General features: G+C 43.6%; 1 protein-coding gene across 4 annotated transcripts in view; it reads right to left on the reverse strand.

Annotated features, from left to right (window-relative positions):
• SEC24B (SEC24 homolog B, COPII coat complex component) overlaps positions 1 to 24,733 on the reverse strand; it is a 96,491-nt gene that overhangs the window by 48,419 nt on the left and 23,339 nt on the right. The window contains exons 3-7 of one of the 4 annotated variants that reach the window (XM_019500103.2): positions 20,940 to 21,116; positions 14,760 to 14,864; positions 9,568 to 9,648; positions 6,054 to 6,238; positions 4,055 to 4,236 (exon numbers count right to left, since the gene is read on the reverse strand). In XM_019500103.2, the coding sequence (XP_019355648.1) occupies positions 4,055 to 4,236; positions 6,054 to 6,238; positions 9,568 to 9,648; positions 14,760 to 14,864; positions 20,940 to 21,116 (730 nt within the window). Of the gene's footprint in view, positions 1 to 4,054; positions 4,240 to 6,053; positions 6,239 to 9,567; positions 9,649 to 14,759; positions 14,865 to 20,939; positions 21,117 to 24,733 lie in introns of all 4 variants that reach the window. The other 3 variants (XM_006272800.4, XM_019500105.2, XM_019500104.2) reach the window with 3 other exon arrangements.

Raw genomic sequence — 24,733 nt, forward strand, 5'->3', positions numbered from 1 at the left:
CTGGGGCCAGGAACTGCACTGGGTTCTTTCCAGCAGGTGCTGGGCTGGGCTGGGCAACACTCAGGGCATGCAGTGGTGGTACTGGAAGGCGGACTACAGGGGGGAACTGCAGCCACCCCAAAATTCACAGCAGCCCCACAACCCCCACTCCCAGTGCTGCCACCCACCCTGCCCCGAGAGCAGCCCACTGCCTCCCTGCCCCCACCAGGAAGAGCCCTGCACAGCCCCAGCCCCAGCCTGCAGCTGCAGCCCTCTGAGGTGTGCAGAGATCTGGGGGCACATGCCCCTTGTGCCCTTCTGGGGTGTGTGCAGTGGTGGGAGCCACACCCCCTCCCCTTCCTGTTTGAACCAGTCACAGCTCTGTTCCGCGCCTGCTCTGGCTGGGCAATGCCCAACCCAGCTTCGCTCACTCCCTCACCCGTGATCTGCCGCCCGCCCGCCCGACACACACACACCCCTTCCCTCCCCACTCGCCTTCTACCACAACAGATTTACCAGCTGCATGCAGCTCTCCAAGCTGCCAGGCTGTGCTACTCACTGCCTCCATGCTGCGCTGTGGCTGCGTGCATGCCCGCAGCATTTATTGGCCACATCAGGCCAATTTGATACCAGTCAATTTTCTTTATATTGTGCCGATCCGATATCGGACTGATGTATTGGTGCACCTCTACTCATTTTCTCTAACCCTAACACAATCTGACCCTAGGCACTACAGCAACGTTAAAACATTAAACAATAAATCCCCTCCCCCACTCCAGCCTATTACTATATACATCATGCTTGGAACATCACTCAATCCACAGCTAATGCAAAATGCTACTATCATCCTGCTTGGTACTATGAATATATTACACATATTTCCAGAGACTGCACATTGTAGAAGCAATCCCAAGGGAATATTTGTCAGTCTACACTGAAAGGAAGTGAAAGGAAATCATACTAGATTCTACGCGTTTCAGGTGCAGTTCTCCATACCAAGACTGATTTATAAATTAATTGAGGATCTGGATCTTGCCTACATGATAGATTGCCTAACTCCGAAAGTATCACCAAGGCAATTAAAATTAGTTGGGGTTCTTTCCTTCCCTCAATAATTTTAATCATATACTATAAAGACAGTTTGATGTTAGACTTCATTCACTGATCAACCAGAGTCCTAGTCTGTTGGACCTTTAGGGCACAGTTTAAACCTTTTGTCTTTTATTTGTTTTTTGCCTACCTCTGTATTATGGGCTTATGGTTTAATAGGTCTTCCAATAATGATGTTAATCACAATTTACATGGGATCCATATGTTGTTGTCAGTGTTCAGGGTTTCTCTAACCCAGGGACGGGCAATTGGTTCAGCTGGCGAGTCACTTAAGTTTTGGTGAGGTGTTCAGGGTCACACAAAATCTTTCAGAAGATATCATTTTAACAAATTATATATAAAAAACAAATCATATACTAAAAGGCAAACATCTACTTTAACATATTTTAATTTTATTTTTAAAAATTTTTTGTATCCTGGTTTGGTTTTTTTGAGTACTGCATATAAAGGCAATTGCCTAAAATAGAGTATTACTTTTTTATATTGGGGGGGGGTATGGGGTGGGGAGAGGGTGTGAGCACGTTGGGGGGCCGCCCACATGCTAAGTCCCAGGAGCCAGCCAGGGGTGAAAGAAGGAAGGGAGGGGGAGCAGGGGGCATGTGAAGTAGAGCTCTCCTGGGTAATGCAATTCAGGTTTAGGTACAGTATGCTCCCTCCCCCCGTCTGGCCCACAGCTGCTCCTGTGATGCACTGCATGAGGCCGAGTCCCACTTGGGGCAGTCTGCATCGCCAATGGCACTGCCCCAGCCAGCATGTAGAGCTTCCCAGAGGGGCTGCTCCCGCTGCTGCTGCAGCCGCCCAGGTACTGCTTGGCTGCCCCTCAACTCCAGTGGCAGCTGCTCCTCCTCTTGCATGCTGGGCACCACATGTCCAGCCAGGCAGGGGGGAAGCTGCAATCAGGCAGCTCCAGCTCCTGCTCCACTGCCCAGGCACCTTCCAACCACTCTGCTTGCCTGTCACAATGAGCAGCCATCTGTAGACAGGTGAGTGGGTGGAAGGGAGGCCTGCCAAGAAGCTGTACATGCTGACCAGGGCTGCAGCTGGGGCCAGGTGTGGGCAGGAGCATGACATGTCCTGTCCCAGGCAGGAGTAGGTGAGGCTTGGCCCCATGTGAAGGCCGTGGGGGAAGCTGCGGGCCAGATACAATCAACTGGCAGGCCAGATCCAGCCCACAGACCATATTTTGCCCACCCCTGCTTTAACCATTCCAACTAACTTCAAGTCTGACAAGAGCTAGGCCAATGCTGAGCACCTTTGAAAATTCTGACCTGATCAAGAATAACTTGCATTCAAAAGCTTTTCTAAACTTTATTCCAACTATGCAGTTGGTCCAATAAAAGATATCACCCCCCAAAAATCCTAGCCCTTTTTTTTCTTTAAACACATTTCAGAATCCATGAGTATTTTTTTTTTCATCTTTAAGGTATTTAAAAGCAATTAATTTATTTTTGCATACGAGTAAATTAGTAGGAAAAACACTACTTAAGAGCTAGGTATTAAGAGATTTTATATAAAGCTAAAACAAGGCAGAAATTAAGTGGCTTGTTTAATGTCAGAAGCAAAAAATGGCAGAGTTTGGACTAGGATGTTGGCTACTATGGCTATAGCAAACTTTATGTAACTTTGGTAAAATTCACTGGAAGTTGTTCTCCTGAATCCAGAGTGCCAAGTCAAAGCAGTATTATTGCTAGGCTCTAGAAAAAAGTCTCACTGAATTATCATAAGGATGGCAACCATACTGCTGATGGTAGGAGATGTAAATCAGAAAATTTCAGGGTTCAGACAAATACAGATGTTCAGCTTCCACCAGAAGAATATCCATTCTCTTGGTGGAAACCAAAAGCATACATTTTTTTTCTCCTGGGCCAAAAATGGTGGTTCCAGGAGGAAAAAAGTTGATTCCAACCAGGGAGAAGTTGGTTCTGGGAGAACGAACTTTTGCACACTTTTTCATGGCTTAACTCCTCCTGGAAACTAGCAGGAGTAGAGCTGGGGTTCCCATGCCTCCTTTAGACCAGGGCCCCCTAGGCCCTGGGTGGGAGCAGTCACTCCCATGCCTTCTCTAAAATCTGGTCAATAATCACCATGGTCTGGAGAAGGCTGGTAGGGGGAAGAGGGGAGCAGTCACCAGCTTCTCCCTGCCAGCTCCTCACACTTCAGGGATTCTGGTATGAGAAACAGACAGGAAGCTTTGTCACATTACTCTGATCACTTGGGTCCTGGGCACTGGAAGCCAAACAGAGGCTCCAGCATTGCAAATCCCCTGCCTACTTCTCACACTGAAGTCCCCCAAAACAGATGTGGCCTAGGGTCTTTGACTTGCTGCTCCCCTCCCATCCTGGACTTTGTTAGGGAATAGAAGCAGCAACCATTGCTACCCAAGTTCCCCAGATTTGGGAAGAAGTGAGTGGCTCTGCCAGTCCTGCTGGCTTCCCCTTGCCACACACGCTGCCCAGCTGGGTGGCGAGGCAACAATTAAAAGAGCCAGGGGGGCTGTGAAGCAGGCTCTGGGAGAGCTTTCCCAAGCCTGGTTCCTGGCCCCAGTGGCTTTTAAATCACCACCCAACTGGCTGGCAAAGGCAGCAAGGGGAACCAGGAGAGCCAGGAACAAGGCGTGGGGAACCCAGGGAGGCAGGGGAAAGTACCCACCCACTCCTCACACCAGAGTCCCAGATGTGTGAAGCATGGGGGCTTTGCATGGGGCTCAGTCCCAGTGCCTAGGAGTTTTTGTTAGAAATTTCCACCTATAGAAATGAACATCTGTACAAGGCCAGTAATGTTGGACAGCCCCCTCCCCCTTCCCAGCGTGAACAGTGGATTAAATCAGCTAGCAAAAAGCAGAACGCCATTGTTCAGTTTCCCTTGTAAGTTCAAAATCTGTTTGCATTACTTCATATAACTATGTTGCAAAAGATAAGAGAAAAGCATTATGTCGAACGTGCCTGAAGAGGAAAACTGCACTTACTCTGGACTGCAGTTCAGTTTCCTAAGGTCTGAATTCAAATTAGGCACAGGAGCTGGAACTGGAGTAATGGGCAAAATATTCCTGTCCTGAATAAGGTTTACAGGTCTTAAGCTTTCTGGCTGCTGAGAATGTTGTAGATTTAATCCTCCTAAGGAGGAAGACAGCTGGTTCATGCCAGGATACTGCTGAGGGGGAACAAAAAACACAAGAAACATTGCAAATGAATAAAGCTGCTCTAATATCCTGTTTAACAAATGTAATCTTAATTCATTGCATTATTCGTTGAGATCTATGAAAAATACAGAACTAGTTAATATTGCTGTCTGGGTGCACAGCCACTTGTATTGTCCAGTTTGTTTAATATTTTTAAATTACTTCAACTGGGTGCTAAAATACTAATGCATATTGCTTTAAAAGAAATTCAATTTATACTGTGAGATCTACACAAAAGACAGAAACTTGTATAGGAAAGCATAAACCTCATTTTCATGGTAGAGTGACTTCAAAGACAGAGGAAACCATCTCACACTAAAAAAAATGATGGGATATTTCCTCCTCAAAAGGTCTTACAATACCCAAATGCAGACTATCATCCCACCCCCCACTGTTTTCAAGTCTCAAGGAGACAGGTAACACAGTCTATTTCCCCTCTCTAATGCAGGGTAAACATGAAACTTTGTGTTTTCATGCCTTGGCCTTGTCTCTCTATTATTTAGTAAATGGTAACGTCAAATGAATAGTTGTAAGATCTCTTTCACTTTAGATAAGGGGTAGGCAACCCCCGGCACACGTGCCAAGCATGGCATGCAAGGTCATTTTGCTCAGCATGCCGTGGCCAGCCCCGGCTCTGGGTAGCTGCTGCCAGCGATGGAGCCTGGGCTGCTCCCAGCAGGGCTTGCAGCATCCCAGGTGCCTGCTGGGAGCAGCCCAGGCTCCTGGCTGGTAGCAGCTACCCAGAGCCGGGGCCAACTGCAGCCGGGGCCAGTGTGTGCACCTTGGGGTGGGCTGTGCTGCCCTGCTGTCTGCCCTGAGGTGCGTGCGCAGTTGCCACCAGCATGGAGCTGATGCCAGAGCTGTGGAGCCCAGCACAGCTGTTTGCAGCCTGTCTGCTGCTTGCTGCAGCTGCCCAGAGCCCAAGCTGGCTACAAACGGCTGCACCTGGCTCCGGAGCCCAGTCACCAGCTCTGTGCCAGGAGCAGGGGAGAGACTGGGGCTGCGCTGCCTCAGGCCCCTCCCCCACCGCTGGCTCTGAGGCACGCACGGGCCAGTACAGAGCTGATGCCGGGGCTCCGGAGCCCGACGCAGCTGTTTGCAGCCTCCCAGCTGCAGCCGGCCCCAGGTCTGTATAGCTGCTGCCAGCCAGGACCCCAGGCTGCTCCCAGGAAGCAGCTGGGACACTGCAAGCCTTGCTGGGAGGAGCCCAGGCTCCAACAGCTACCCAGAGCCAGGGCTGGGGGGCAAGGGGCACAAGTAGGGCAACCTGCCATGTACCCCCTGCCCTAATTTTTTTTTTCTGGCATGCCAGCACTCTGGCACCTTCCAAGGTAAGCACTGTGGTGTTTTTCGGCACTCCAGCCAAAAAACATTGCCTACCCCTGCTTTAGATATTCAAACGGGGGGGGGGGGGGGGGAGGGTTAAATTGAAATTTGTTTTAATGTCATTACACAAAACCACCTGGAGTCCAATACCATAACGCACTCAATATAGAGAAGATTGCAAAACTGCTTTAAAAAAATCTTTTTTGGCTGAAGTCTGACTTTCCAGGTATAGATCAAACTATGAAATCAACAAGGAAGGCTTAAAAGAGCAATGCTTTTATGCATTCATCAGTAATGAATATTGGTAAAATATCTAATTGATATGAATGGTTCTTACATCTGAAAATTGTTCCAATAAATATAAAATAATCTTGTGAACTATACCATAGGCACATAAAATATAAGCTTAAAAAAAAGACTGAAAGATAAACAAGTAATTTGTGAATTAAAAAGATCTTACCTGTGAATATTGCTGAAACCCAGAATGATGGCCTGGGTTTGTGGGCTGCATAGCAGAAGTAGGTGGTGCCGAATTCTGATAACCAGGTTGAAGAGCTGGGTATCCATAACCAAAGGGCTTAGAAGTCTTTGATGTTGGGGGAACAGAGGGAGCAGGAGCTGGACTACTTGTTATAGAACGTGTCTCTTTAAAAAAAGACGTGTTTATTACCTTTAAGTACACTAAGAAAATTTCCAGCTGCTGCTGAATAATAAAACTTAATTATAAAGAAACAACGCCAAATGTCTTTACACTGGCCAAATATGTATAACACCACAATAGTAAGAAACATTTGTATACTGTTATCAGCAGCCAGGGGATAACCTTGGCCTTACCATACAGCAGAGCTGTTCAACTGGTGGCCAGTGGGCTGCAAGCAGCCCACTTGACCCATCGCCTTGGCTACAATGCAAATGGTGTCTTTGGGCTCCTCTCCCTGCATCTGCACCAGTGGCTGGGGCATTGTGACAGTGCAGGGAGGGTGCGTGTGTGTGTGTGTATGCGTGCACGTGTATATAATGCTGGCTGGGGGAGTCACCGGTGCCTGGTGTAGCAGAAAGGCAAGGGAAGGAGACAAGTGCATGGTGCAGCAAGAGGGCAGAGAACCGTCTGGCAGGCGTGCTGCGGGTATGTGGTACAGTAGGGGAGCCTGCACATGTGCGCAGTGTAGCAGTGAAGGGGGAACAGGCACACAGCCCATGGTGGTAAAGGTGTCATGGGAATGTGGCAGGAGTGTGTGGCCCACAGGGACTGTGTCTTGCCTTGGTGTAGACTGCAGGGTACGCAGGCCCTGCTGGTGCTGTCCGTGTGGCATGAAGCCCCTAGCTGCTTAAAAGTTGCAAAGCCCTGCTATAGATGACTAACATTTTCTGTAATCTTATTTAGTGTAATGTGATTATCATCTAATCAGAACAACTTCATGTAATTTTATATTTGGTTCCTTTTAACAGAAAAAGATAGGAATAAAAATGTTATTGGTTACAATGCAAGAAACAAAAAGACCATAATTATATTTTTTTTCTCCAATACATTTTTTGCTCCTGACCCTTGCCAGCCTTGCATCAAAATCTACTGACCCTCAACCACCCTCTGGCTTACCTATGACAATATTACAGAATTTTATTAAAAGCACATATGGTCTCCCTTGAATCAGTGCAAGTCCTGCCTGTATATTTTATAGCACAATTTGGACCTAACTGTTTTAAAAGGTTAAACTGTAAATAAAACATAGTTCCCAATTCAGATGGCCTGTTATAGGGGACAAAGCGAGGTAGCTTGGACAAGAGATTTAAACACCGCTTAGGTTACAAGTGCAGGTTATATCTCTGTAGGTCTCAGATAAGGGAAAAAATGCTGTTTTGAAACTTGTACATTTCAAGTTTTTAATGGGTGTCCCCCTTGCCCCAAAAAGTTCTAAAACCATGGTCTCTCACTGGGGAACCAAGGCAGGAAAGACTACCTGAAGTAGAAGCACAGCAGAGAAGAAGTTAGCTGCATTGGCCTAAGTCAGGTACATGGCATAGCAGTGCAAGCAATGTGCAAAACCCCGTCTGGTAAAAATCTAGAGCTGGTCTGGGTAGCCAAGAAAGTGGATGAGACCAGACAAGTTTCAAGCTGACTCTCAAATTCCCTCAAGAAGCAAGTGGTACAAATTTTAAAGTAGTTAGTCTTTCCAGGCTAGTAAATAGAGTACAGTACACTGAAACCACATTTTATCTTACCTCTATATCTTGAGGTAGACCGTGTAAGAGAAATTATATCAGCTTTACACTAGATTAGTGGCGCCCAAACTTTTCTCCCCATGGGCCAGACGAATGCTGCCAAGTTGGTCTTTGGACTGGATCTGGTCCACGGACCCGATGTGGTATACAGAGCCAGCCTGGCAGTGGCCCAATACAGTGGCACAAGGCTTGGGAGTGGGGGAGCAACAGCAGTGTTAATTGTCATCACTCCCATGCCAAATTTCTGAACCCATGAGGAGCTCTCCAACCTGGATGGTTGAGCCTCTTGACTAGACAGATGCTTCCCCTACTGGAGGAATCCTGAGCTGTGGGTTTAAGCAAGCTACTGAAACCATATTATGAGGTCAGAACAATGAAAACAATATAGTGAAGCCCAGGATTAATTCAATTACTAAGGAAAATCCTAAATAAAAATGTGCCTATGTTAATGATTTAGCACCCTTGGTTTTCAGATGAGTGGCAGGGTCACAGAAAGAACCTTTTAAGACCCTCAGGAAACTACCAGCAAGACTATCCGAGACTGGCCTGGACATTCCCGATATTTTTTAGAGCACAAAAGCCTTAATACTTTGTCTTCCTTATATATGATAGAAAAATCAGAAAAAAGACAAATATTATCTAACTCTGTACGACAAGTCTAATCTTTGCCATCTTAAACTCTCCGTATAGGTGCCAATGAGCAACTTTACATGTGTTCTTGGCATGGGTGACTGGTGCCTCCTGAGTCTGGGGGGGCACCAGATCGTTGCTGGGGGGGGGGGGGGAGGCCTAGCAGCCAATCATCGACCAGTGGGTGGCGGGGGCCCGGGGGGGGGGGGGTAGTAGTGATCACTGAACCCAGAACCACCAGCAATGAAACCAGAAATGCACTTACAGTTTCGTGGCTGGTGCTTCTAGGTGGTGCACGTGCACCCGTGGCAGGGGCGTTTTAACTAGGGCTCATTCAAGAAGCTTTAGTAAAAAGCACTCCCGTCATCATTTTGAGGCATGGGAATGGCTGAATACATGAGACAGTGAGGCTGCTGGAGTGTGCTAATTAGTACGCTCAAGCAGACTGTTAATAAAGTGTGTTCCAATGTGCCTGTAATTACAACATTTCAGAGCAGGTGTCCTGTACATCTACAGGCACCCAATATTACCAAATGTGATGTGAACACATATGCCTGTTAAGATTTGGAACAGTACCAACTCTTTTCACACATAGTATTTAAAAGTCAACAGAAATTGATGGGGGTCACTAATGACTTGGCTTGGAATTCAACGGATAAAAACTTTCAGCTTTTTTGGTCAGACTAAGAATAATATTTTTAGAACAAGACAGAAAAATGGTGGTGGTGGGAGGAAGGTTGTTTTTCTGTCTGTTGCTTTGCAACAACAGGAAACAAGAGGCAGTTTTAGCTCTGTCTTCAACTGAAATATTAGACAATTAAGAACATGATTTGTCTCAAACAAAACAAGATTCTTCTCCAGTGTCATGACAGTTAAATTATGATTTGTAGGACAGACAAGTTTTATTATACAGATCCTCTAATCTTAACTGTAATAAAGATAAAAAGTAAATTAAAAAGCAAGATACTTTGGTGAATGACATTTTAATAATTTGTCCCAATATTCTATACTCATTCCTTTTTCCCTTGTTGCCAGTTACTCTTTAGTGTTTCTAAGAGGTTTGTTTTTTTTAAACAAAAGTTTAAAAGACAAATTTGAAAATTAGCATGAAGCAAATCTCTTACCTGGAAAGCCACCTCCTTCAAGGGCATCATAATTGTTAGGAACGGGAGAGGCACTGCTAGTAGTGGAAGAGCTGTCAATAGCTATAAGTAAACATAAGAACATTTGCAACATTAAGCATTTGCAAGTTTCTGAGAGAAAAGGGGTTTTAAAATAAATATTAGAGAGATCCTGAAAAAAACCCACTGCCTATAAGTTACAGAAAAACAAAATTATTACTGAAAAAACACAGATTATACAAACACAGCCATTTTTTACACTAAAAATCATAGAAAAAGAAAAGCATGGATAAGGACAAAGAACAATTAAAAATGATTTCTTGTTTCCATGAGGATTTTATGAACATCCATTTCTAATTGTAATCAAGCAACTTAAAAATCATTTTTAAATGCTCATTTGACTTATTCCTACCTGGGGAATAACGCAAAATTCCCTTCATCTTCAAATGAGAGTTTTGCCTGAGTTGGGAGTTTCAGATAAGACCAGTTAAGTAGCGACTTGTTCTAAAATTTCAAAGAACATGTCCCTCCTTTGTTGGAGAGAGTTCATCTTGTTTTACTGTTAGATGCAAAAGTCCTACCGAACATTTCTTGGAGGCAGATGGACAAGCCAAAAAGGCTCACCTAAATTAACTAATAAAACACTTCAAGCACTTTTCTTTGTACTGAGTGAGCAGACTACTTATACTTTTCACCACGCAATACATGTTTGCTTTTTAACAGAATATCTGGATTATAACATAGCATAGATACTCATTTTGAAAAGAAGGTCTTAAAAACATTTCTGTTGATGCAATTTCATACACCTTTGCCACATGAAAGAGACCACAAAAGAAGAAAGTAGGTACACCTGCTCTTTGAAAACAATTTTGGCTTCTGATTCTGGGTTTTGAATTTTTATATCTTAATTACTATAGGTCACAAACAACAGGAAGAACGTATAAGAGTTCAACAACAAAACAACAGTAAAAACCTATGTACAACTCCTGTGGGTGGGGCAAGCAGCATGGAAATCCTTAAGAGATTCCTCTGCTACTACCTTACCTAAGCTCTACATTCTTTACAACTCATCCCTCCTTGCAAAGCCAAGTGGTTTTAAGGAAGCGCTTTAATGAAGAGAGGATGGTGGCTTTGAAAACTCACGAGGGAGAAAGCATTCCTTGCATAGGGATGCCTTGAACACTTCTGTGAGAACTTTATTAATAACATTAACACTATTGTAAATATTATTTTGACATTCCAGTTACAGTTATTTATATAAACATTTTTTACCTGGGATACAAAATAAGGCTGAAATTCAACATTCAAAATTAGTCACTTTGAGTGGTGAAATTTTAGTTCATATATATTTAAAATTTAAGCAGATTATTTTAAAAATAGTGTTAGTTCTCAGATTATTTTTAAAGTAAGCATATATACATTCCTTTGTTTTTGTAAGAGAATGTAACAATTATATCTCTCTCCTTATCAAGTTCTGCCTTTTTTCCTACTATTTATTACTTTGTCCTCCAGCTTGGGCTGTAGTACAACTCTGTCAAGTTCACTTAACATACGGATGGACAAAATACAGCCCCGCGGGCCAGATCCAGCCCACCAGACCATTCTATCCGGCCTGTGGGGCCCTTAAAAATTTTACAGAAATTAGTATTTATCTGGCCCTGGCCAAAGTAAAATGACAGGAATCAGGGGCAGCAGGACCTAGGGGAAGCCATGGCAGGCCTCTGGAACAGAAGGGCCCACCCAGCCCTGCCCCCCTAGCCAGAAGCCCCTTCCTAGCAGAGGCTTCTGGCCCAGGACCATGGGGCTGTTCCCACCAAGGTGGGAAATTCAGGTAAGCGTGGGGGGCAGGGGAGAACTGTGGATGACAGCCCCAGTCCTTAGGGCTGAGCCAGCTCCTGCTGAGTCCCACGGTCCGGCCATGCAGCCAGGAGCGTGTGGGCACTTGGGAGCCAGCAACAGCCGGAATCCTTTCGCCCAGACAAGCGACTGTGGGCCGCATGGGGTTGGGGCTGTGCATGCTGGTCTCCTTCTGACTGTAGGGCTGGGGCGGGGGCCTGGGAGTGAGTGGGGGCCTGGGAGAGGGGGGACAAGGCCGCTGCTTCCCCAGCCCTGTTCACTGTAGGTGGCGGTGGTACCGAGTGCCAGTCAAAGGGGATGGAGGGGCAAGGTTCCCCCCGCCCCGGGAAATGGCACGGGCTAGTGGTTGTCGGTGCTCCATCCCTGCCCACCCATCCTGGCATTCCTGACAGGCAATTGGCTAGTCTAAAATAGGCCTGAATGCCAGTCCAACCACAGCTAGCAGAAAAGGGTTAAGTTGGGCTAAATGCAGGCATTAAGGGAGGTTAAAGGGTGATTGGAGGAGGTAAAAAATGCCACTCAATATAACTTAGTTCATTCACGTGCAGACCTTACACTGAGATCCAGTTGATCAGAAATCAATCTATATACATACAAAGGACTTAGTCCATCTGTCTGTCCGTAACGCTCTTGGGGGGCATGGCTTCAGCCAGTGCTGTGTCAACAATCATTCTTGATGGGCAATTCACTAATCTAACCCATAACTACAGAAGTTCCGCACATATACACTGGTCTAAAAATGGAGGAACCTGGTCTAAGATAGTGCTGGATCAATATACACTCTAATGTAGTCAATCTAAGTTAGACTGGTGCATCCAATTTCTGTAGTTACTAGGCTGGGAAAGCCTATCCACTTGCCCCAGTTCCAAGCCTGCGCTTTTTCTACCCGCCTCTGTAGCACTGGGCTATTTTTAGTCCTTCAGCCCCTCATTCCCCCTCCCCCATGAACCAGTCAGCTCCCACCTCCATTCTGCATGCAGCTTGGGGTGCCATTTTTTTTTCAGCATTCGCAGCTGCTGGGAACTGAGAAAGTAAGTATTGGTAGAGGGAGCAGCAGGGAGGATGGGAAGTAGGTTTGCAGGGGGGTGGGAAAGGGTTGGGGAACTAAAAATAGCCTCTGGTCCCTCTCTAAACCTCTCCCATGAGCCCCCGTGATCCCACCAAACCCTCCCTGCCCCCCATCACTTCCAAGGACACCACCTGAACCCCCAAATTCCTCCTACAGATGCTTCCTGCCCCCCCATCACTCTCATAGATCCTATTTGGCCCCCCATCCCCCCAACTAGCACCCCCCTGCATCCCAACTTACCTTAGATTAGGTGGCTGTTTTTAACATGATCTAACCTCCCCCTAATCTCTGTAAAAGTCTGCATTTAGCCTTACAGAGTGGCAAGGAGGCTTGAGGGGTATGGTCTCAACAGACCTTAGAAGAATCTGTCACGTGATTAGAAAAAAAAAACTGAGCAGCCTTGAATTAGGGGATAGACAGCCGATACCCTAGCCAAATGAATTTTCAAGAAGCCGGATTTGCATGTGATTTGGATCTAATTTTGGTTTTCAGTCCAGGAAAATACCTCCATTTGCTTTAAGGAAGTGTTGGGTGAGGTGGGAGAGGGTTCTATTATTCCACATATCATCCTCACTACCAAGGAATATCTTCTTTCTAGACAATTTAGCCATTCAATATCTATGCTGTTCTACATACAGATTATTAGGAGGACACGGTATGGACTACCTAGCTGGAGTATTTTACAAAATCCATCCAAAACCTCATTATCAAAAACCATGAGAGAACAATCCCAAGGGGAAAAAAAAGAACAGAAGAAGCTTGAATTCTTGTCATATTGAAGAATGCCTCCATTTTTCATTAACATGTGAACCCATGATTATGGGAAAAATGGTGCTACTACTAGGTCTCTAGAAGTGAACGCTAAACCACAATCTGGGAGATTCTTCTGATGTAAAAGGAACGTTAAGCAAAAGCTGCTACAAGCTATAATTTAACTATCAAATCTGTATTAATGCTGTTGAAAGAGTCTGAATTATTCTGGGTAGAGAGGGGAATAAAGACGGTGAAAGCTTGTAATAGTAAGGTTTAAGGAGGAAGTATTAAAGATGTAGTTAGTAAGAACATTGTAATACCTATACTTCCAAGCCAAGACAAACTCATGACCTGTACTGGGTCTCTCAACCCTAACAGACCTCAAAACTACCAATACAGAATCTGTAGTATATATCATACAACAGATTTCAAGCACCTATTAACAGGATGAAAAAATGGCCTGTTTTTTTTCTCTCTCAAAAGGCACCTTAACAGAGATAGTTGTAAAGCAACTTTTCTTTGAGAGTTAAGCGAGACCAAGAGAGGGACATCCCAAGTGACTTTCATAGTAAGAATGTATGAAATTAGTTTCAAATCCAAGTAATTCTGATGAAATACAGACAGGGATCCTTGCAGAAGAGAGCATGAGATTTAAAAAAATAAATGGCCAAACAAACTGTTATGACCAGACCACCCCTGCAGGTCAGAGCCAGCACACAGGGCTGTTCTAACACGGGCACCCCACAGGTAGTGCGTGCACTGTGCTAGCCCCGCACACTGAATGCAGCGTGATCTCAGACTGGGGTCAGTGTGCACTGCATGTGGCATGCAAAGCTGGATCTAGCATATGTGCTGCATGCAGTACACAGGGATGATCCAGGGTGTGCTGCATGTGGCATCCCTTCAGACCAGCCCAGTAACTTCTCCAGGATCTCAACACAAGCAACAAGACTTAAGAAATAGTCTGAGCTGTATGGATGGGTACTAGTAAAAAAATAAATGCATAAAAGAGTACAAGTTCTGTTTACAGTTATGGACTTAAAAGACATCTATTGCAATATAGTGTTTCTTTAGCGCATCATTTACAATGCTTTCCATACATAGAAAAGGAAAACACAATAATACTAGGATAAATTTCATCATGAGTGGTAAAATATTTTTAAATGACACCTGTTCATATATTTATAGAAAGAAAGTAATAATCAACCAAATGCCTCTAGGGGTGCAATTTAGTTAAAAACATTATAATACTTGTTGAAAGTCAGAATATTGAAATTAAGATGGTTTTACAAAATGTATATATTACAAATTACAAATACAGAAAATGCCTATCATTTTAGGGTGAATATTGCTACTATATTCATAAACTGTTTGACATTTAATTTGCTTGCTGTCTGAAGAGTCAGAATTACTTTTTGGCTTGAATGTTTGATTTTAGTAATTTAAGGAGGTCAAAATAGGAAGACAGAATTTAGGTAGGAAAAGAGCAAGATACTGGTGTAAAGCTAAAGCAGACCTGCTTCCTCATCCTCCTCATCCTCTTCCTCATCACCTGAACTTGATGACAAGGGAGCTGGTGTAGAGCTAGCTTGATTATTAACATATCCATCATACTGTATGCCTGTGAAGTGGAAAGCACAAACATCAGAGTCAGACAGACAGGAAAGGTAAGAAACAAGTCACAAATCATTGCATTAAAAGTGAGAGAAATTAGGCATTCCAGAAAACACTTTAACATGCAAGTAAAAAAGTCCATACCTAGTCTATTTAGCTAAATGATCTCCAAAATTAGTTTAACACAATCAAGTTTTTGGGGGCTAGGTTATTTAAGCATTAGTGCACAAATAATTTTAGTAGGAAGGTATATTTCAAAGTAAGAATTCTTTGCTTACAAAAATGTGCACTTTCCTAGTTAATGTTCTTAGCAAATCTGTGAGCATCATTCAAATTCTTTGGGATTTTTAGTTTCTGGTAATAAATACATGAAATGCCGTATTTACCTGAATCCAAGACACGTCTCCAATAATTAGATTCCAGACTTGGAAAATTTATAAATTTGTCATAATTTTTCCTGTCTAGAATATAATTTTTGGAGGATAATATTCAATTTGTTCCTCCACCCCCCAACAGCTATAGGGGGGCAAGCAATGGCAGGTGGCCGGGGAGCCCTACCCCTTACCATCTGCCCCTCTCCGCACATGAAATGCAGGCATGCCCCACACCTGCCCCCATGCTACTCCCTGCAGTCTGCTCCCGCCACTTGCATGCCTCCCAACTGCCCTCCTGCCTCCTCTGCTTGCCCCACCATCAACTTGTCTCCTGTTCTGCCTGCCAATTCATGCCTGTGTCCCAAGACCTGGCCCCTCCATGGTAACTGGACTGATGGGCATCTACTTATCTACTACTTGCTTCCCCTCTTGCCTGCCCAACAGCTGCCCCTCCTTCCCCTTTGCAGCTCCAGCTGTTGCAGCTGAGGCAGCAACAGCTTCAGCCCTGGACCAGGTTGGGGCTGGAGGCAGCACACACTCCATGCTCCCTGCCTCTTTTGTACACGCAATATGCTAATTACCTATACAAAATACTATACGCATTTTTTTATAAGATGTACAAAATGGCACAACAGCAAATGCAGATCAGCTTTCAACTAGTTGTGTACAGGGCTACTGACTTGACTCAAAGTATACAATGAAATTATGAACTTCTGTTTCTGTCATCGATTCAAGCTGCCGCCACCGTTTCTCTTTTGGCAAACCAATGGACTACTCTGCTGTACAAACAATCCCAGACTTTTCCAAGGGTCAAATTAAGAGTTCTGTTTTTTCTAACAAGTATCTAGTTAACATTGCACTAGTGCTCTTTATGTTTGATGTGGAAATATCTGAAATTCTGTTAAATAAAATCAAGCTGTTACAAATCATATTTTACACAGAATGATGTGAACTTTCAATATTGATAAACTACTACCCTGTAACACTTTTTTAAAGTGTTGTAAATGTGCCATATTAACTCATATTTAGAACAATACATAAAATCTAAAAGGGTCATCTGTCACATGATTGTGATTTTAAAAAAATATTCTTGTATGAAGATACTTGGATTATTTCAAATACAATCAAGACAAATTAACAGAGTAAATTTTAAGAGAAGCCAAGAAAAGTATTAAGTCAAGATGTATGCTACCAAAGTGAACTAACACATGTGATCTTTTTACATTCACGTGAATGAACTGCCAGGGACTATGAAGGAGGAAGCATACACCATCCTTTATCCCCACAGCACAGGGGCCCAACTAGTAACTGTCCGGTATACCACAGACCTTCCCCTAAAGCAAAAACTCTGGTTAGAAGGCTCAGGGCATGAATACAACCAAAGAGAATTTATATGGGCAATTAACTCGAAGAAGACAGTGTTTAGACAGAAAGACTGTGGGTTTTGCAACTGATCCAATGCATTAAGCACTTGTATAGGAAATATCACATCCTCGCTGAAGCTCAAGCTTAAATCAGGATGATGCAGGCATAACCAGTAAAAGTGAAACTGATGCAATTCTTCAATTTTTCCTCTGCTGCTATGATATAGGGAAAAATGTTCAGAGACTCAGCAATTTTTTATTACTGCTACTGGGTGTACTTCATATGTAATTCATAAAATGGAAAGACTAGAAAAAAACCCTCTTTTCTTAGTGCTAAAACATCTTTATCCTGTTCTTGCAAATAATGTGGCTCATGAGAAGATCAGATGAGAAATACCATATTTTCTCACATATAAATTGCCCCTTTCCAATAAGACATATGTCTTATTTTAGTAAGGAAGACTGAAGAAAGAAAAGATTTCCCCTTTAAAATACTGGTAAATACATTATTTTCCTATGAAAAACACAGGCAGCTGCAGTTGGTGGGGTAGGGGGGGAGGAGAAGAGAAGGGGGGACGCTGTGGCTTCTCTGTTAATCCCCTAGCTCCAGGATGTTGCAGGTGCTGTTGGCTGAGCCAAAATGCCTGCCTGCCTTCTATTCTTGAGCTGAGCTGGGTAGAATACAAAGATTCCCTGAGGGGTATACATGTTTAGAGTAACTCTAATCTACTAAAGCTAACTGAAGTAAGCCATGCTGACCTCAATTAAAGTTAAGAATTATAGTAACTAATGATCTTAAAAAACAAAAAGCGAATACTCAAATTGAAAGTGAATAAATACAAGTGAAAAGTATAGGGGAGAAATAACATAATATCCAAGGATGGAAAAGTAGAAAACCAAAAAAAGCCAAGAGAAAAGCCATAATTCTAGGGAAATACTTCGCTAGGCATTTTGACCAAAAGAGATCCCAAAAGAAAGCTTTGTTAAATTTTACAATCTACAAAATCAAAGGAAGAAAGGGTGAACACTGCATTGGTGGTATGGTTCATTACCATTGTATCCCAACAATAAAGTATTTAAAATGTTGTTCCACACAATTTATAGGCAAATGAGACTGTAGTTAGGAAGAAAGAAAAAGATAAAAAGGGAAAGGGGCTTATTTATAAAACATGCAACAAAAGTTCCCCATTTTTGTTTAAAAAAAATACATAGCCATTAAGCATATTGCAGAAAACTTCTATAATGTAAACTATGTCAATCTGCTTGGCTTAAATTTCATACCACTAGCCCTACCATATAAAGAGAGGTAATAAAAGTCAAAAGAAATTAGACTTCTTAAAAAGCCTCTTTTCCATTAGCCTCATATTTCTAATGCATTCACCTCATTTTCTACCAAAAGATTAAAATGTTAGTATCAAAACTTTTGAAAAACAGTTGATGAACTTTTAGATTCAGGTGCTTTTATAGTGGATTATTTTCACTCATTCATTAGGTTCTGCCATTTCAGAATGTAAGCAAAAGATTTTATTTATATATTATGGATCTGTCTATAAAGGGACACTCAAGGAAAGTTGATCTGAATTAACTACATGTGTGACTTCAAAATGAATTAAATAAACTACATGAAATCCCTATGTGGAAACTCATTCCAAATTAAAGTTGCTTTAATTTGCTTTTATTAGTTCACTATGCAAGTGAAGCTGAACTGAATTAAGGCAAAATAAACCATATACGTTTATTCATACACCAAGGACATGGAAATACAATAAAATGCATCTATGTGTACTGCTGCCTGATAAAGTCAACACATGAAAATTAAAATACACATTTCAAGCTTCTGGCAAATTACGAAGGTCCTTGATATGATGATACTGGATTCTCTGGCTTAAAAAATATATATATATATATTCATCCAATTCGATACATACCGCATGAGCCTTCAAATTAAGAGGTTTTTACATTTAGGCAAAATGCTTACCAAGATCTGAAATGATGTATATGAAACATGTTAAATAAATTTCAAACAAATCACTGTCAGTGTCATATCGATAATACTGCACATTAAGGCTAATATGTTCATTTCAATATTCCACCATGCCAAATCCTGGTTTGAAAGCACTGAACTCGCATGGTGGGTGTCATCTACAAAGGCTTATACCTCTCTGAATAGGTTAGAGTGTTTCTACGCACCCTTCCAATCATGGGATAGGATATGAAGAATTTTATCCCAGATCCTAGAAGTTGCTTGTCCTCTCATCCCAAATCTTGAACATCTGGCACAGCAGGATGTATGATTTTTGGGATACGGGATAAACATCTCAAACCTCATCTGACATCTGCTGGCATTCAGGGAACCAGGGATCAGGGAGCAGCTCCCTGATCCCACACTGAATACATACATTTAAAGGGCAAAGGAGCACCTCACCAGTCCCCAGATGAACATGTCCCTCTAAACTTGCCAGGATGCAGGAAGCCCAGCATTGAAGACCAGTGCCCTGGTGCATAGGGAACACAGCATCAGTTTAAATGAGTTTGTGTGCATGCTGGCACCAGACAGCCAGTGTCCTATACTGGGCTTCTCCACGCCAGGAAGTTTAAAATGCACTGGGCAGCGCAGCACTGGTGAGTGACTCCTGAGAGTCCAGGTTCCCTAAACACCCTCTGAACTAGTATGCCATATGTTCAAATTGAAGTGGGATACAAACCACTTACAAAGATGTTCCAACACATTTAATGAGTAACATATCTTTGTGGCTAGTTTGCCATTTTCACTGCATACTAAACTGCTTAAACATCTGGCAAGTTACAATTTGTTGTGCAATCAACTTATTTGGACAATAAATGTATAGTCTGATGGGAACCTAAGGCAACACTGTGCCCTGCCTTCTGAGTTCAAACTAACAGTTAACTACCTCTATACATTTACTACGTAACGGTTACCGAACAACTGCCTAGAACAGGGATATTCAACCTCTGGCCTGTGGTCCAAATGCACCCTGTGGGTCCATAGATGTCTGACCCATGGTGTTCCCCACAAGTCAGGAAATTTGGCAGCAGGGGAGTGGTGACAATACATATGGCCACCCTCTCCTGCTGCCAAATTCCTAAACCTGGAGCCCCATGCAGCAGGTTAGGGCCAGGCCATGCCTCCTCCCCACCACACCCTGGGTTGGATGGGGTGAGCCATGCCCCTTTCCCCATGGCTGACTAAGTCTCCTTCTCCCCCTGCAGGGTAGGGTCATGCCCCCTTCCCACCCATGAGGCTGGACTGGGGCCAGGCGATACCCCCTTCCTTCCACGAAGCTAGGCTATGCCTCCTCCTCATAGGGCCAAGTTGGATCTGGGATGCCCCCTGGCCCCCTATGCATGGCTGGACGAGACCCTGCCATCAGCACACCATGCTGGATCAGGGCCACTAGCTGGATCTGACTTGCAGACAGCCTGAGCACTGCCTATCTGGTTCATGGGACAAAAAGGTTGAACGCCACTGACCTAGAAAGATCAAATTACATGCTTCTGAGTAAACACCATTCAACACAGCTACATAACAACTACATTCTGTTAAATGGTGCTACATTTAGGAACACTCCCAAGTAGGATTCACTATTTTACTTGGCTGTAAAATGGCTTAAAAGCAACTACAAAGCACCTAAAACAAAAACCATTTCTTGAATTGGTTTTCAAACCTTTATGTGGACAGTGCTTTACATACAATAAACAGTTTTCTCTCTCTGTCTGGGAGATAAAAGATTGGTTAGTAGATAATGAATTACTTTAAATGGCCCACTGACTCTTTTGGTTCATCAGTAAAAATTAGGAATTATGGCATTTCTGTAAAAGGGTTTTGAGTTGTATGAATGAAAAGCATTCCTATAAAGCCAAACATTAAGATTTTAAAAGCATTTGAGAAATTTAAAAAATTTGTATGTAGTCACTTGATGATCATTATATTTACGACACAAAACAACTAATAGCCTTTGTGGAGAACAAAGGAACTAGAAGAAAGTAACAAGGATAAAATGGGGAAATAAAAACAAATAAAGCCAAAGACGGGATGGAGATAATGGGAACATAAAAGAGGGAAGAAAAACACAAGAGAGAGAGAAACATACTTTGATACCCTGAAAGACTGAAAGAAGGGCTGCCCTTTCATAGGTCAACAAAAAGGGACAGGGATCCATTAAGAAGTTAAAAACATCCTACCGCAATCCTTAGTACAAATATAACCAGGACAGGTGGGAAATAAGTTGACATTTTCAGAGAAAGTAAAAATAGAACATTGATGCTTTGATCTATAAGAAATATTAAAATACCAGTCTATGTTCTAAAATCAACTTTTAGTACCTTCTTGAAGCAGAGACTCTGATGGTTTTGTAACAGATGGCACAGGTCCAGGCTGAGCCGAATGGTCTACAGGTGTTCTTTCTGAAGAGGTCACAGCAGAAGAAACAGATGATCCAACACCTGACTTGATAAATCGAACATTTTGGCTTACAAGGTGCGATGAATCAACACCACCAACTGAAAAAGCAGGAAAACAACAGAAAATGTTACTTATATCAAAGGCAATACAAGGGAACTGTTAAGCTGTTTAGTATGTAAGAAAAAAAAACTGCCTCAAAAAAGCAACAGCTCTAACATGCTAGATTGCTGAGGAGGCCATTTTTTCAATTAAAAAGCTCTTCTGTTACTTTTCTATTCAGATGAAAAGCCTACTGTGTTCTGGGCAATAATTGTTCTGACAAGTAAAGCAGTTAAAATACTTTCATAGAGAAAACTTTACATAGGTGGATTAATGGTAAATGAGCCTAGATTCACTACCAAAAACTATACACTTCCACAGATCTGCCTCCCAGGCCCCAATGAGCCTTTTGTCCCCTTATTCCAAATCAGTAGTCTTCTTTCCAAGTTGCAAAACACAGAAAACCTGCAGCAATTCACTGTACAAGATACCACTGCTCTTTCTCTCTCTCTTATCTATTACTCTCCAGCTAAGGTACATAGGCCCCTTCTACACATTACAGGTACCACACAATTAAATGGAATTGAGCAATTACCTTGAGACTAGCTACATGTGCAAAGTAGCTATAATAAGCTATAAAACGCTCCAACCAGCTATAAAATTAATCTTGAAAATGCATACTAACTTTATAGCTGGTTGCTATCAAGGTTTAATTTGTATGTGTAGCAGGGAGCAGCTGACAGGACTCCCAGTAACAGGGGTGCACCATGCCCAGCCTGGGCTGGGAATCCCGCAACTGAGGGGACTCTCAGCCCCAGCAGCTGCCAATGCTTGGTCCTGGCAGCACTAGGACCCACAGTCCTGTAGCTGTGGAAGCTGGGTCTTTGCAGCTGGGGACCACCACAGCTGCCCTGGGTGCAAGTGAAATCCTCCGGCCTAAGAGATTGCAGCTGCCAAAATCCCCCAGGTCCTGGGGTTTCACGCACCCTGGAGCCTGGGAGATTGTGGCAGCTGTGATCCCCCAGTTTTAAAAAAATTACCTTATGAAGTACAACATACTGTGGTTTTAATTTTGCTGAACTGGTCAGCTGACAAGGAGATGATGTACCAGTTCAAGTAGCGATTAACCTAGGATGTAGCAATCAAGCCCCAGATAAAGCTGGACTAAACATCTGTTTAAGAACATATTTTTTATTAGCTTATCCTGGGCAAGCTTCATTAGCTGCCTCTTCCCAGATATTCTAGCTAACAAATACCGTAGAACACCCCGACCTACGTCAGGTGGCAGTAACATTAAAAGCTCTAAAATTAGCATGGATTAAAGGGAAATTACAACATAATTTCACTTTGTGCCCAAAGGCTTGTTTAACATCTGCCCAAACTATATAGTTGGTCCAATAAAAGATATAAAAAAAGTAGAGCTGCACCAATATATTGGTCGCATATCAGATTGGCACTGAAAAAAGGAAAATTAACATTATTGACTATTGGGTTTTTTTGGCCAGTGTAGCTGACAATGTCACCAATAAGTACAATAGGCCTTCTGGCCGGGGCCTCCCAGATGCCACGTACATGTGCACAGCGGCTATGAACGTGGCCAGGAATGCAGCTGAGCAGCACGGAAAGCAGCTCCCTGCAGGTATCTCTGTGAAGGGGAAGAGGTGTGGGCAGGGTAGATCGAGGCCCTCACAATGAGGGAGGGAGTGGGGCAGGGGCTGGGGGCACTACCCAGCCAGGGCAGTGAATGGGACCCTGGGGCTGGGAGTGAGCCAGAGCCACAGGCAGCTTGTCCAGGGGGCACAGGGGGCAGGGGGGTTGGGGAAGGGGGGTGGCTCCCTGCCACTGCACACACCCCTGGGGGAGACATGGGGAGGCATGTGCTGGCCCAGATTTGTGCACAGGGTGGAGGCGGGCTGCCTGCTGTGGCCTTGGGGACAGGGACAGCACCTGCCTCTTCCTAGTGGTGGAACTGGGCTCGGAGTGGGCAGAAGTGGGGCAGGCTCAGCTATACAGGGCAAGGGGTAGTGGTGGTGCTGAGAGGTGTGGCTACAGGGGGGGGCTAAGGCAAATTTTGGGGTGGCTATAGCCTCCCCAAGCCCCACTCTAGTGCTGTCCCTGCTCAGGGCTCTCCTCTCTGCTGCCTTTCCCTCGGGAGCCCTGTGCTGGCTGCGTGTTCCTTGCCCACCCTGCAGTGGGGGGCTTTCCAAGGAAAGGCAGCAGAGCAGAGTCCTGAGCAGGGGCAGTGCTAAAGGATGGTCTGAGGGGGCTATAGCTATCCCAAAGTTTGCCTTAGCCCCACCCCCCATAGCCACCCCTCCCAGCATCGCCACCTACCCTGTGCAACTGAGCCCACCATTCTCTCACCTGCTCTGAGCTCAGCCCTGGCCTAGCTCCCATACCGGGAAGAGGCTGGTAACGCCCCTGATCCCAAGCCCGCCTCTGCCCTGTGCACAAATCTGGGGGAGGGCACATGGCCCCCCATGCCTCCCCCAGGGGAGAGCATAGTGGCAGGGAGCCGCCCCCCTTCCCACTGCCCCATAACTCCATCCTACTCCTGGCACTGGGGTCTCATTCACCACCCTCCCTTGGCAGCACCCCCAGCCCCTGCCCTGCCCCACTCCCTCCCTCACCATGGGGGCCTCAATCTGCCCATGCCCCTTCCTCTCCACAGTCTTACCTGCAGGGCACTATTCTCCACACTGCCTGGCTACATTCCTGTAAACTGGTTATTAGATTGGTATTGGCCGATATGGCTGGTTAATAAGCAAGCTATTGGTATCAACCAAGAAAATCTTTAATGGTATACCCCTAAAAAAAGCCTTGCTTCTTACACATTTCCTGGACCATCACTGCTATAACACCACTCCAGACCTAACGATAACCCAGAAATTGTCACTTTGAGAGTCTAATCAACTTTGACAGACAGTTCAGTGTACAAGTACATGATATTTCAAAGGTAATTTTTAAGGTTTACAAATCATGTTAATAAACTGTACTTCAAACATTAGCCTCGCAACCAAGAAAAAGTGTCTGGTCTTTACCACAGATTCAAAGGCTGATTTATCCCTCATGCATTTAAACATAAAAAACTGAAACTCTGCCTAGAAATTACTACAGCTATACTGTAAACACACCTGTGATGGCAAAGCCATCTTCAGTACAAATGAATCTTATATTGGCAACACTAATTCCCAAGTGAAATAAGTGACAACTATTTTTGCTGACTTTTCCCAGCTGAAAAAGCCATGACAATTGCAAACTACGTGGATTTATTCAAATTAAAAACTGATTTAAGTCACTAATTTTAATCATGCTTTAAATCAGCAAAGATGAAACCTTGATTTAAATGATCAGTTTTAATATCTTCTACCCTATTTGTACTTTGAGAAGCAAATGAGGCAAGCTGATTTACAACTAAACATGGCCTTTAAATTATATCTGCTGCTCTTTATTAATCAGCATGTTTCTGTATAATTATTAAAAAAATTATAGAATTTAGATTCCCAATAGTTACTTTACTACAAAATGATGAATAACATTTCTTATATAGGAAATGGTTTACATCTTTTTATTTTTATATATATATATATATATATATATATATATATACATACACACACATACACACACACATATACACACATACATACACACACCTGTATGAAGTTGCATTTTG

The sequence above is a fragment of the Alligator mississippiensis genome, chromosome 2 (genome assembly GCF_030867095.1).
Source record: "Alligator mississippiensis isolate rAllMis1 chromosome 2, rAllMis1, whole genome shotgun sequence".
Taxonomy (NCBI): Eukaryota; Metazoa; Chordata; order Crocodylia; family Alligatoridae; genus Alligator; species Alligator mississippiensis.